General features: G+C 35.5%; 1 protein-coding gene across 1 annotated transcript; it reads left to right on the top strand.

Annotated features, from left to right (window-relative positions):
• The first annotated feature begins 1400 nt into the window (after nucleotides 1-1400).
• ywhae1 (tyrosine 3-monooxygenase/tryptophan 5-monooxygenase activation protein, epsilon polypeptide 1) lies at nucleotides 1401-13669 on the top strand. Its single transcript, XM_066663894.1, has 6 exons — nucleotides 1401-1634; nucleotides 3766-3965; nucleotides 4060-4166; nucleotides 4452-4658; nucleotides 6058-6194; nucleotides 10780-13669. Exons 1-6 carry the CDS (start codon nucleotides 1571-1573, stop codon nucleotides 10830-10832), a joined length of 768 nt encoding a protein of 255 aa, XP_066519991.1. The 5' UTR covers nucleotides 1401-1570; the 3' UTR covers nucleotides 10833-13669.
• The last annotated feature ends 213 nt before the right edge of the window (nucleotides 13670-13882 follow it).

The following is a 13882-nucleotide window of genomic DNA, read 5'->3' on the forward strand; positions in this document are numbered from 1 at the left end:
TGCACCCACACGGCCCTCTGTGGATCTGGTTTGACACCCCTGCTCTAGAAAGACAAAATCCCAGACGTTTGTGAAATTCCGCCTAGACATTTTTTTAAGTCTAAAAAAGAGGACATGTCCGGGTAAAAGAGGATGTCTGGTCACCCTACATTATAAAGATGTCGCATTTCTTGCACTTGAAGCTGAAGTTGTCTCTTACATATGGTCAGGGGTTCATTTCATTCCAAAATAACTCAGAATTCGACAGGTTTTTGCACTCAGCTGTGCCTGCACTTGCGAAGGACTTGTCCGTGTCCATATTTCTTGTGATTTTAGCGGTAGATTTCTCTCCAGCCCATCATTCACTCCGGTAGTTTCTGGTGCACAATATTTTTTTGGCATTTGCATCTTGCAGTTTATTTACATGTATGTGATTTAAAATGTAGTGAAGTACATTACTTAAAGCAAAATGTACTTAATTAAAAGTAAACTTAGAGATTTTAAAACTCCTTAAAAGGTACAAGCATACAAAAAATTTACTCAATTACAGTAACGTGACTAAATGTAATTCATTACTTACCACCTCTGTTCTTGGGTTGTAGTGACGTAATGTTTTTGACGCTGGAGCCGTATTTGGAGCCGATTGTTTAGTTTTAGTACATAGTTAGTACATTTTATGTTGAAAATCATTTTTACAGAGCTATACATTTCAAGTTTCCCTGTTAATGAGCATCTAATTATTGTATTGTTAGTTGCATTATCTGTGATGTAGGGAGTATAACACTATTTTGGATGTAGCCCGAGCTCCTCTCAGACTGACATAGACGAATGAACAGGCCACGGTTTTGACGGTTTTGTGATAGACATAAACGAGATTACAGTCTCCCTACAGAATTAACATGATGTCTGTTTATTTAGCTAACATGAAATGGTCATGAAATTGCTCTTCTTGTGTTTAGACAAGTGTTTTAATGTTTGAGGAGCAGAGCCTGCACTGAACTGGTATGATATATGTTTTAGCAATGTCACCTATTTATGATACTGCACTTTTTTTAAGGTAAGAATACATTTGTTTTGTGTTTCAGGTTTTCATTATCTGGGCAGGATAATCATGAGATCAATCTTTCATTGTGGATTTGAGTCATTTGCATATTGAGCATGAATATTCTGATAAACACATGAATATTTCACATATGATAAGCATTAACATTAAAAAAGTTTTAAATTGTGACAATGTTACCATTTTTTTTATATCGAGATCATTGTCGATTTTGATCACTATAGAGAAATTTATCGTGATAACTTTTTCCACATCACCCAGGCCTGGTGTTCTCGGTGAGTGTCTAGTGAACTCCGTTAGTGGCTGTCTGGACCCCTGTCTTGTAGATGTGTGAAGTTCCCGGATGAGCCTTTCGCCATTTTTTTGCCCCAGTGGCGGCGGGCGGACACACAGCCGCTCTTCCACGCGCTTCTCCTCGCTCCAGTAGAGTTGAGCTCGGTTCAGACTGCAACTGCTGTTCCTGCAAGGGCCGCACAGCACTCCGCTCTCCGCCATCCGTTTCTGAAGGACACCCGCAGCATACTCTCCGACATGGTGAACCGGGAGGACTTAGTATATCAAGCCAAGCTTGCCGAGCAAGCGGAGAGATACGACGGTAAGGCGAGCTCCGGAGCGATCGTTGTTGGAGAACGGAGCGGCTAGAGCTAACATGCTAGCTCACCGTATTGTGTTTAAAGGGGAGGGCGGCTGCCTAGACAGAGATATTGATAACTATAACCTCCGTAAACACTAAGTTTAACTGGAATATGTTTGCCTGCTGACGATGTTCTGTTGACCAGATTGATTCAGATGGAAGCTGGAAAGTGGCTTTCATTAAAATTTTCCTTTCCGCCTTAAATAGTACAGTAGTTACCGCACCATTTAAGGTGGAATGGCTCATGCGAATAAGAAGCCAAATTCACCCTCTTTTTTCAATGTGGGTCGTGATATCGTTAGATGCCAGAACGTTACCCCAGCTTGGTTTAACCCGGGAAGTAAATTTTAAAGCAGAAGCCGGCGAATTAAAAGTGTATTTCAGTCTTGTATGAATGTGTAAGAGACGGAATGAAGATGGAGACGTTACTGGAATAGACAAAATGGCGGACAGTTATTGGGTGAGGCAGGTTGTTGCTAGCCAGAACTGGGAAGACTTGCATCCCAGCTTGACTCCTGATGTATTTAATTGTAGATTACGTTGATCTTTACGATTCAGACTGGGTGGTTTTTGAATTGCGAGTCAGAATAGCCAGCTGAAAACCAGCGTTACAGAGCGGGTCCCCCAGACTAGACGCCTAACTCGGCTACAGCAGTAGCAGGTTGAGCTAATGTATGAAAAAAAAATTGTACACAGTTACTGCACTGCATGAAAGGGGATATGTGATAAAACATTTATTCCCATGAAAGACTATATGTATATTAAAAAACACACACAAGTATTATTGTTGCTGTTCCAGTTTTACCTCGATCTAATCATGTCTAATTGCACCAGCTCACCATGTTTGCCCATCACACGGTGCTACTAAGCCGGGGCGGCTGGGACAATATTTGATATTCATCGTTATATCTTTAGATACATGTTTAGCATTTAGAAATTATTACAAGCACTTAAAATGATTACACTAAATACATATTTTAAAAAAAAACCATGATTTTAGGTAAGCCCAAATTATCCGTGTAAGCAAACAAGTATGTTTCCTATACTTTTGTTTTATAAGTGTGGGTAAGCATGTCCTCTCTCCAAGATATATAAAGCCTGCCACTGCATCTCCTTGACCAGCCACTAATGCAATGGTGGTGGACAGCTCATCTAACAGTTATGTCAAGTAAAATATCTCTGTATTGGCTATCATCATTCTGGATGAGAGAGAGAGAGAGGACCCAAGAAACGCTGACCATTTTTGCTGTAATGGACTCTTAGGGGTAGGTTACTGGCATTAGCTGTGGTTTGATCTGGCTATTTTCTTGTGATAGGGACAACCAGTGTGATGGTGGTGTTTTTATATATTTCACACCCTTAACTCTAGTAAATTGTGTTAAATGTGATTAGTTATTTATGCATTTTTTCTTTGTATGAATATTATACAAAAGATTCACATTTATCAATATATAAATACTAGAATATTGTCCACCTTTTTTCTCCTGCCTTTGTGCAGTGTGCTGTGATTTAGTCTTAATAAAATCATTGTTAAGCTAGTTAACAATATAAACTAATCAAATTTCCGCTGCAAAGACAAACATTTACTCTATAAAAACTATTAATGTCCCAAAGTATTGAGCACTGTGTTCAACCAAACTAGGAAGAATGCCATGTATTAATGACATTTAAATAGACAATGCCCTACATGTTCCTTGTTGAGTTCTCCTATTGTCCAAATGACATTTGTGTTATGTACTGAAAACAGCCATGATACATTTCTACATGTCAATTTCCAACCTTTATTTCTCCCTTATAATTAAACAGGAATGTTTTCTTTTTTCATATGCATTTTAAGATTGGTATCTACAAATTTTTTAAGTCACCTCTACAGTAATAAAATTGATTCTTAGTTCAGATGGTAAGGAAAATATTGTGCCCATTGTGTGCCGTTGACACTGTTTTGTAGTGGAGCAGTGTCGTTTTACAAATCAAAGCATGTTAGAAACCCCTCAGTTTGTGTCTTCAATTTAATTTAGAAGTGCAAATTTAAAAGGTAAATGTATTTTATTTTTTATTTTTAATGATTGTTTTTCACTTATTGTTTACTCAGAAATGGTCGACTCCATGAAAAAGGTGGCTGGAATGGATGTTGAGCTGACAGTTGAAGAGAGAAATCTTTTGTCAGTGGCATACAAGAATGTTATTGGTGCACGAAGAGCATCCTGGAGGATAATTAGTAGTATTGAGCAGAAAGAAGAAAATAAAGGTGGAGAAGACAAATTGAAAATGATTCGGGAATACAGGCAAACGGTAAGAAATGTTCTTCAGCTGACCCGATTGTAATGATCTGTAGTAATTTGTATAAATTCTTTTAAGTTATAGCCCTTCTGTGTTTAATTTGCAGGTTGAGACTGAACTGAAATCAATCTGCAATGACATCCTTGATGTTTTGGATAAGCACCTAATTCCAGCTGCTAATTCTGGCGAGTCCAAGGTCTTCTACTACAAAATGTATGTAGTCTGCTGTGTCTCAAGTATGGCTGATATATTAAATGTTATTTTTAATATTGTCAGAAAATTAAATAGGCTAAAAGCATGAAATAATACACACTTTATTACCTGAGGTTTCTAAATCGTCTAGAATTCAATAATAATAATAAATGTAATAGTCAATTGAGTGCATTTAACAGCCAGGAAAAAAATTATACTACTCAGAATGAAAGTGATGAAAGGCTGTTATGCTTTTGTTTGTGAATTTCATGACCACATCTTTTCTTTGCTTCTTTGATTTCACAGGAAGGGTGATTACCACAGGTATCTGGCTGAGTTTGCTACAGGAAATGACAGGAAGGAGGCTGCAGAAAATAGTTTGGTCGCTTACAAAGCTGCTAGTGATATTGCAATGACAGACCTTCAACCTACACATCCCATTCGCTTGGGTCTTGCTCTTAACTTCTCCGTATTTTACTATGAAATCCTCAATTCTCCTGATCGTGCATGCAGGTGTGTGTACTGTTTTAATACCCCTTTTGATGAAACCATCTGCCTACATAGTTCTTGATAACGAGCTCTTATTGTACCAACAACAAAACTGACAAATGTGTATAGGCTCAACTTAGCTTAACTTAAATATTTGTATTTATTTTTTTCCCTCCCCTCTTATATAATTTTTCTCATTGGGCTTAACATATCTCTCTTTGTTTTGGTTAAAGAGAAAACAAACTGTACCTAATATAACAAAAGGTTGCATATGAGGACACTGAAATGTAAGATCAAACCAGCCACTACAGAAAAAATGTTATCCAGTGTTTATCACCGCTATTGTGGGTTATTTTTTTTTTATATATCGGGGACAATATCTTAGCATATGTTGAGTTATGCTGACCATACACTAGAAAACTTTAAAACGACTTTTAAAAGTCTAAGGTGTGACACCATCTCGCTTCTAAAGGCAATGTCTCAGATTTTATTCACAAACAGATTTTGCAAAGACTTCTTGCAGTGTCACTAATTACAAGACTGCAACAAAATTCCTTGGTCTAAAAAAAAAAAAAAAAAAAAAAACCTGTCACTATGGTGGTACCCTCAGTGGTACAAATTCAGAACATAAATAGCTACAATGAATTTTTTTAATGTTCTTGCAAAGTAATGGAACAAAAGCTTACAGATACTCACCTCTCCTTCTGTAGAAGAGCATGCAATGTAACTTATGGAACACAACTAGACTTAAAACAGCTCTTGTATATTTAAACTGTTTTTAGTTTTGGTGACAATGTTAGCGTAGTTTGAGTTTGAGCTTGCAAGATGGGGTTGCAGAGCGCCTCACGTTCAGCCTCACATGAACATAAGTCCCAATATAGGCTATTTTCATATGTTAAATACAGTACTTCGTAAATAGTAAATTAATTTTGCAATGTCCACGTCACTATTTGCATGAGCAAAGATGGAAGACAACAATGATAATTAAAGAAGAAGAATGATATTAAACATAATTGATTTTATCGGAGCGTCAAGACGAGATAAAGACTTAACACCAAATGAGCGAGATGAATGTCGTGCGCTGTAATCCCTACAAAACTCACAAGATTTTATTCTGACTTTGGACTTTTGTTTGCAACCATGACATCACTTGAGAAGGCTGGCATTATTAAGATATCGCACCTAATATCTTCAAGTTACATTTGAAAACTGTACACTCCACTTGAAATGTAGAATAAAACAGCACAGGCAGAAAGGAAGATTTGTCCAGCGCAATATATTGTAGAATGGAATATTCGAGCAAGTGGTTATATACGTGTAATATTCATGATTACAGCATTTAATTGATTAAGCATATTTAATTGCTTACAACAGTTTGTTTTAATTGAATTAATAAAACTTTTTCAATAAAAATTTATTTCAGATTGGCAAAGGCAGCGTTTGATGATGCTATTGCTGAGTTGGACACATTGAGTGAAGAAAGCTACAAGGACTCCACACTCATCATGCAGTTGTTACGTGATAATCTGACGCTATGGACTTCAGATATGCAAGGAGATGGTAAGGTGTCCTGAACTGATCTCTTATAGTTTTCTCATAGTGATGTTTAGGAGTGAAAAATTGATGCAAGGTGATTTTGGAATTATATTGCTTTTTATAAGTATTAATGCCATCGGCCAATTGGAATGATTGTATCATTTCCAGGTTTATTCCAGAAAAAGAGCAGTTAACTTTCTTGGTCTTAAAAAATAAACGTTGAAGGTGTAGAAAAATTTTAGGCCCCGATTCTTTCCCATCTGACAGTATGAAGGAGCACAAAGGCAGTTCTGAAGCACTCATTTTTATATAGTAGTAGTAGTAGTGATTGCTGAAGGTCTCCCGGTTATTATTTTTGTTTCATCATTTGCTTTAAGCTAACAATTTTTGTTAATATTCTTTTTATTAGTTCGAGTAATCTAATAACCTTTATTAGATTGAGCCCATTAGGTTTACTGCCGTGTTTGGTTACAATGTCTTTTCTGGTTTTCTTTGGAGGAGTTGTATATTAATTTTATATCAGTTGTGTTTTTTATATATATACATACACACACACTTTATAATAAACAATATATCAATCATAGAAAATGGGTATTGTGACAGGCTAATATATCACTGTTGACAGATATGTATATGTATTATATGGCATTGGTCCAGAATTCCAATATGTGCATCCCTTGTAGGCCTGTGCTATATTTTTTCTTTCACAATAGTACCATAATTTTTTAAAACGAGGAATTTGCTCCAGAAAACGGGGAGTGATTTGAGTAGTGTGGAGATGGTTTGATTAGAATAATATCAGATGTAAAACAAACCATGGTGTTTTGTAAGACATTAATGGTTGTGTGTTAGATTTATATTATTAATTCATTATTGTTTATGTTTATAATACATACTTAGAATCTTGGTCAGTTTTGTTTACAAATAAGCAAATGTTTACAGATTTTTAGTTGCTGCTGAATGTTTGAAAATGTTACATTTGTAATAAAAAAAATTTTCAATATTTAATTTGATATAATTAATATTAATATAACATTTGTGTCAGTAGTGTGTTCCTGTAATTAATAGGTTTGAAAAAGTAATTTTTCATATTGGCAAGAATATTATCACCAAAATACCCTGCGTTATCCTATTATTATTTTATGGCCATATCACCCACCCTAATCCCATGTCTTAAAAATAGCATTATGAAATGGATAGTTCCGGTCCTAAAATCTGATGGGCTGGGCTGCATTCAAAGCTGTTGTAAAGTAAATACGCACACCTACGGCCATCACACAATATCTGAATTCCATATTAATGTGCCATTGTCTTTAACCTTGGTAGTGAGCTAGTGTGCAGTATATTTAAAAAAAAAAAAAAAAAGAAGATTTTTACATATCGAGTGGGATAACTGTTGATGAATGGTGTTAAGAGATTCTCCACATTAATATAATATTAATTACATTCCAGATTATATAAATATGGCAGTCCTAATCATTAAGTGGGTGTTTCTTTTCATGTTAGACTGCTTAGCTACCAGAGTTTACATTACTGAAGGAATGGATATTACAAATATTAATATATGTGATTTATGAATTGTTGAACATGGAAGTTCACTGTCACTGTTTTATTCAATTACCAAAGAATAGCATGAAATCAGGAGACAATAGAGTGCTCAGTTAAGATAATGCTACTCAGCCAGTTTCTTGAGCTAAAGGCTAAAAACACAGCCCTGTATGTCCTGCAGCTTTTCCTTACATTTCTGGATAAATGTGCGTTAGGCTACAGCTTAGTATCCACGTTGCCTATGGCGTAATGCAGAAGTATAAATTGGGCTTAAGAGTTCCTTGAGAAAGAGGACAGAAATGTAAGTATTTCTACTCAACAAAAAAGTTCTGAATATATGTGAGCATATTTAGATCACTGGAGTGACTAAGTATTGCCTTCATTTTGCTTAGTAACAGTGCTCTCCGTTAATGGACTACACTGTGCCAGAACGATACTTTGTTGTGAATATTTGTTAATTAATAAATATGCTCATTAATTGAACATTGGTGCATTTTATTGTATCTTATGTTGACCAACATTATATAAAAGCAATAAGCCAATCGAGACTGTGTGGGACTGTGATGTTATCACGGGAAAGGTTGGTTCTTGCGCTCCGCTTCTCAATAAAATCGCAGTAACGTACGGCCTCTCGTGGCCTTTTATTGTTTGGCTGAGAGACGCTCCAGGAGTGCCAAAATTGGCAAGAAAATGGCACTCTGAATAAAGCTCTTTTAGTATTACTCCGTAACCTAACCACAAAGCCAGCACTTACAAGACAGTGGTAGGGTGCCTAGAGGTTTTCAACCCAATGGGGAACTTGTTCAGTTTCCGGTCACGCACCTCATTTTTAATGAACAGAATAAAGAGCTATGGCTCAGTGGACACTATCCACTTTCTGATTTGTGAACAAAAGACATAAGCAAGAAAATAATATAACAGCAAATTGCTACTTCTGTGTGGTTTCTATGTTCAACTTGAGTTGATGTGTGTCTTGTATATTATTCTTGGCTGCTTTTGGGCTATACTCAAAATACTCAGTTTTAACTTAAACAGAGTACTTGGTATAATATGTCACAATGATCTCAACCCACTGTAAACAGTTCAACCATGATATTTTATTGACTCTCCATTTATCTCTAGTTTACACAGAGAGCAGCTCTGAATAATGCTGCTTTGGTTTCCATCAAAATTGGTGCAAATATGGACCGGCTCACTGGACCGAACCAAGGTTTTAAAAAAAAAAAAAACTCCTTAACAGATCCTGTTCAAGATCCAGATTTGTTGAAAAAGGCAAAAAGAAATGTGTGATGAGTTGGAACTATTTCACCCTGAGGAAGGTTGATGGATAAACATAAATTTTTTTTTGTTTATTTTAAAACCTAAAAATAAATGGCTATGATCAAAATAATGCACTTGAGGTTTGTGCTATAATGTGAGATAATGGCAGTGGTGTATGACATCTCATGTTATAGCACTAGTGTATTTATTAATTAAAAATGCTGCAAGCTTCATGTTGAACTTGGAATAATTGATACAGGCTGATTGCAGATGAAGGCATTTATGTCCCTTACACTTTTGGTTGACATTATTATTATTATTAGTCATCTTCTGCCTGATCAGAAATTTTCTCCAGATTGCTCTGTGTTTTAGAGTAGTAAACATTACAAGTTTGAACAGGGATGACATATGGTTTAAAATGATTTTTGAATGGCTCAGAATGCAACTCTAGGATTAACAACATTGGACTGATCTCATCATTACCATTATGTATTCGACCATGTGGTTATTTCTTATTTTATGTACAACTTTGAAATATGCTCAAAAAACGGGACCAGCAATTTATTCGGATGTCATCGGGGGTGGCAATATTGCTTGACTGCTTTGCAGAATGTGATGTGATGGGACAATGACATGTTATCTGTGCCCATTGCATATTTGAAGCAAAGGGGTGCTGCAGAGGTGGAACTGAACACTGTTATATTGGCATTTGGAAGTTCCAATTAAAGCTGGGCCGGTATATTTTATTATTTCAGGGCAATGTATTCCAGCTTTTAGTAAAAATACATACAGATTGGGACTAATATCAAACTCAGACTTAGTAGCTGCCAAATTCAGCAGTCTCTTAAAATCTGATCATTTTATCACATTCTCAAAACATTTTAACCCATCTTGCCCTTTTTCCATTCTGATTGTTTAGATTCCTAAATGGAAAATTTTTAATTGCCCACAAACTTTTTGTAAGTGAGGCCATTTCTTGCTCTGTTGTGTCACTGACTGTATTGTCACTCACTCGCATTAACCTTTGTGCAAAGGATTTACTAAGTTAAGAAAATGACCTGTGTCTGAAGCATGCCATTAACAATCTGTGCATGATCACAGGCCTCCACATACACATGGGTGTCAGTGTTACACAAATGCAATATAATCTAAATTCAGTCTGTGGTTCAGCAATACAACAGGAATTATTTTCACAACAGCTGTTGATTGTAGTTATTTATTTTTTCCCCCCATAGATGCACCATATGAAACTGATTTGTTTCATACTCCCTCTTGCACGTTTAAGTAATGTTCCACAAGGGATCCAATTATTTTTATTTATTTTTTTTACATTGTTGACACTGTCTTTTTCTTGGATTTATTGTTTATTTGAGCAGAGACATTTAGCCTTACAGACAATTGAAAGTTACGTATGACAGTGAATATTTTTTTTATTCTATTTAATAACTATTGTGTATCCTAGTCTGAGATGAGTATTATTAGTTTTGCTGCTTTGTCACACAAGTTTAGAAACATTGTGTGAGAATTGATGACATGTTAATATTTTTCCCTCACGCTCACCAATGTCGACCAGGTTAATGTTTTATTTAATTGCATGCATTTATTTCTCCATGAGAAGATGACTTGGTCTTGATTGAAATTGCAACAATTGTTGATGCATCAGTTTTTGCAAGTGTGTTTTGTGTTTTAAGAACATGAACCAATGCAAAAATGTACAGTACAAAAATGATTAGGTGGAATATTAAATGATTATTGAATTGTATATAATATTCATAAAACAATGTATTTTCTTTACATATAGGCGAGGAACAGAATAAAGAGGCGCTGCAAGATGTGGAGGATGAGAACCAGTGAGACATCACAGCCAATACGAGACTCCACCCCACCCCACTCCTTCCCAAACCCACTCACAAAGGGAGCCACCAAGCCCAACCTCAAGAGTGACACTCAACAGCTTGATGCCTCCATTTTTTTCTCCCTTTGTTTCATTTTTAATATTATTCTTTTTATTAGTCCTTTAATTGAAATAAATGAACCACTTCTGAAACAAACATTAATTGTAATTTCTGATGGGCAGAGCTTAGAGTTGGAATTATTATTATTATTATTTTTCTTTTTGGTCCTGGTACAATGTTCCTTTTTTATGTTTATTTGCTTTATTCCTCAACATTTTATCAGTTGCTGGATATATTTTGAGTTTTTCTTAATGTAATTACAAAATTAACTTTTATTACTCTTACTGATATGTCTACTATTAGGCTATTAGTTGTTGGAGCTGTAATATTTCTGTGTTAGTGCAATTATCAAATGCAGTTAAAAATGATTAAAACCTTGGAAAGGGGCAAGTCAAAATAAAGTGCTCTTTTTTTTTCCTGTTGATTTAGATTTTCAGAGCAACTAGCAAGTTTCTTGATACCCATGAAGCAAATTGCCTAACATTACCAAGTAGAAGTTACATAGTGATTCTTAGCAGTGGTCCGGACTGTAATTTGTGCTAAAATACTGTATTGCGCACATAGACTCGAGGAGTTGGGATAGTCTCAGCCCAAAAGATAAAAATAAATAAGTAAATTAAACGGAAAGAGCGTTTTTGCATTTAGAACTCAAATGCAGGTCTCCATTGGCTGTTTTGAAAAGAATGAACGCACTAATAAAGTTGATTTAAGCCCCCATAAGAATATGAAATAGTCTATTTCTCTTCTTCCCCCAGATTTATATATTGCCTACAACAACGTCTGTACTTTTTGTTCATATTTAACTTGAAGCTAATTTGTACTACTGGAATTTGACTGGAGCGACAGACATAGAATCTGTATTGTTCTTACAGAGAAACAGCATGGATTTAACATTGAAGTTAAAATAAAACTGCCTCAAAGAAACTTGGCTTTTTTGTGCTATAAGTATTTTGTTTTATGCTTTTTCCCATGCTGATGAAATGCAAAATTCTTATGAGACAAACATTTATCTAAGTGGTTACAAAACTAGCATGGTTTAAAACCTTCAGAGAAGTCAAGTGCTTTAGCACTCAGGGATTATCACTAGTTAAAATGTGGTTACATTACCAGTTACTAACTCACATTTCCGTTCCAGAATGTCTGAAGATTTGTTCTTAATTTAGATCTGTGAAAAATATTAATATTTGTGATATGTCCACTCCTATTCACTAACTGGGTGTGTTGGAAGACCTGATAGGCCTAGTATTGGCCATTTCATTAATCCAATAAGTAAAATGATTCATTTGTATTTTACAAAGATACATTTTTGTTTTATAGTGATAAGTGAAGATTTACGTGAAAACATTGTCAAATTCATCAAGGACTTGGAGAAATTTCAGGCTAAAAAAGAAATACAGAAATAAATTAGTTTTCAAATTATACTACAGTGTAAACACATTATATGGAGCACAGTGAATTCCATCACCATTACTGTAAAGATGTTTGTTGCAGTTTGTAAATACTTCTATTAAAAAGCCAGTAAGTCCCCTTTAATAATGTAACAAAGCATACAGGTGATATACAGCAGCATACCTTGAATTCAGTTACAAATTACACATCAGCCATAATATTCAAATGACTTTCTTGTTGCTACCCTTAGTGGCATTTTAATCAGTTCCACTAACCTATAGAAGTCATGCAAGTGCAATACAGTGCTGAAAATAATCCACCCAAATCATACCTGCTCCGTGGTTAACCCCTGGGGTCTTAATCACTGGAAAACAGTAAATAGAGGCTTACAAATTATGCAGAGCAGCAGATGGACTACAGTCTGCAATTGTATAATTACAAAGTGCCCCTACATGGTAAGTGGAGCTGATAAAATGATGATCAGTTTATAAACAGGGAGGTAATTTGTAGGCATTTTTGGCTGATTGGTGCATGGTGTAATAAAGTAAAAACTTTTTAAAACTTTAATTTTACATTGGCCCTTGCTTGCTAAAGGGTGATCTGAAATCAGACTTAACGTTTTTTAAACAACTTCACTCATCGGTGCTCTAGACACTCAACCACGAATAACCAAATGCCACTCATTGACAACTGATTCATAAGTTTATTGTTTTCTATTTCAAATGTATAGTTAATCGCCATAAAAATTAAAATCAAGCATCCCTTCAATTTATACAGCATCTGTTGCAGATTTCTCATTCAGTAATGAGCTCAGGGGGGTGACCAAAGCTGAGAAGCTCCCAAAATGCACCAGGCCTCCAGTAATGGACAGTTGTGGTTTATTTTTGTTTTTTAAAGTGTTTTATGCTGCTTTCAAGTGCAAGTCGGGTGGTGGTTTCCTCCAAGAGCCAACTCGTACACCCAACTTGTCGTTTGTGAATGCTTTCAAGATGATTTGTCATGTCATGTTGATTTGTGTGTTGTGTTTTTGAACATAAAAAAAAAAAACGTGTTCATTGTAGGTGTTTAAAAACAGCATTACTCTTAGAATTTACTACAAATTCTACGTTATTGTTTGATGTATTACTGTTGATGGACTGTTCTGCCATGTTGAAAACAGTGTTTCAGTGTTGATGTCACAAATTGGGCAGTTTGAGGGTGTTCATGTTCATGTGGTGCCTTCGGGTGGGATATTGTTTTTCCAATAAAACCAACACCACTTGAATGTAGCATTAGTTATCCTGTTATGTTTTTTTTTTTTTTTTTTTTTTTTTTTTTTTTTGTAAAATTATGTTCTGGGTGTGTTGTGTTAATCTCCTACGTCTTTCCCTTTTTTGTGTGTGAGCACCTGGCTGGGAGCCTCACTGAAGGCTGTGTAAATTGCTGTTCCAATAAAGGAGCCTTCTGCCTAGTGCAGTGTTGTCCTTGTCTTCTTTGAACACTTCTAAATAAATTATGGCATAATGAGTGCATAGAAATAACTAAAAAATGACATATTAATTATTAGAACATGATAAGGCA

Source organism: Hoplias malabaricus, chromosome 1 (genome assembly GCF_029633855.1).
Source record: "Hoplias malabaricus isolate fHopMal1 chromosome 1, fHopMal1.hap1, whole genome shotgun sequence".
NCBI classification, from domain to species: Eukaryota; Metazoa; Chordata; class Actinopteri; order Characiformes; family Erythrinidae; genus Hoplias; species Hoplias malabaricus.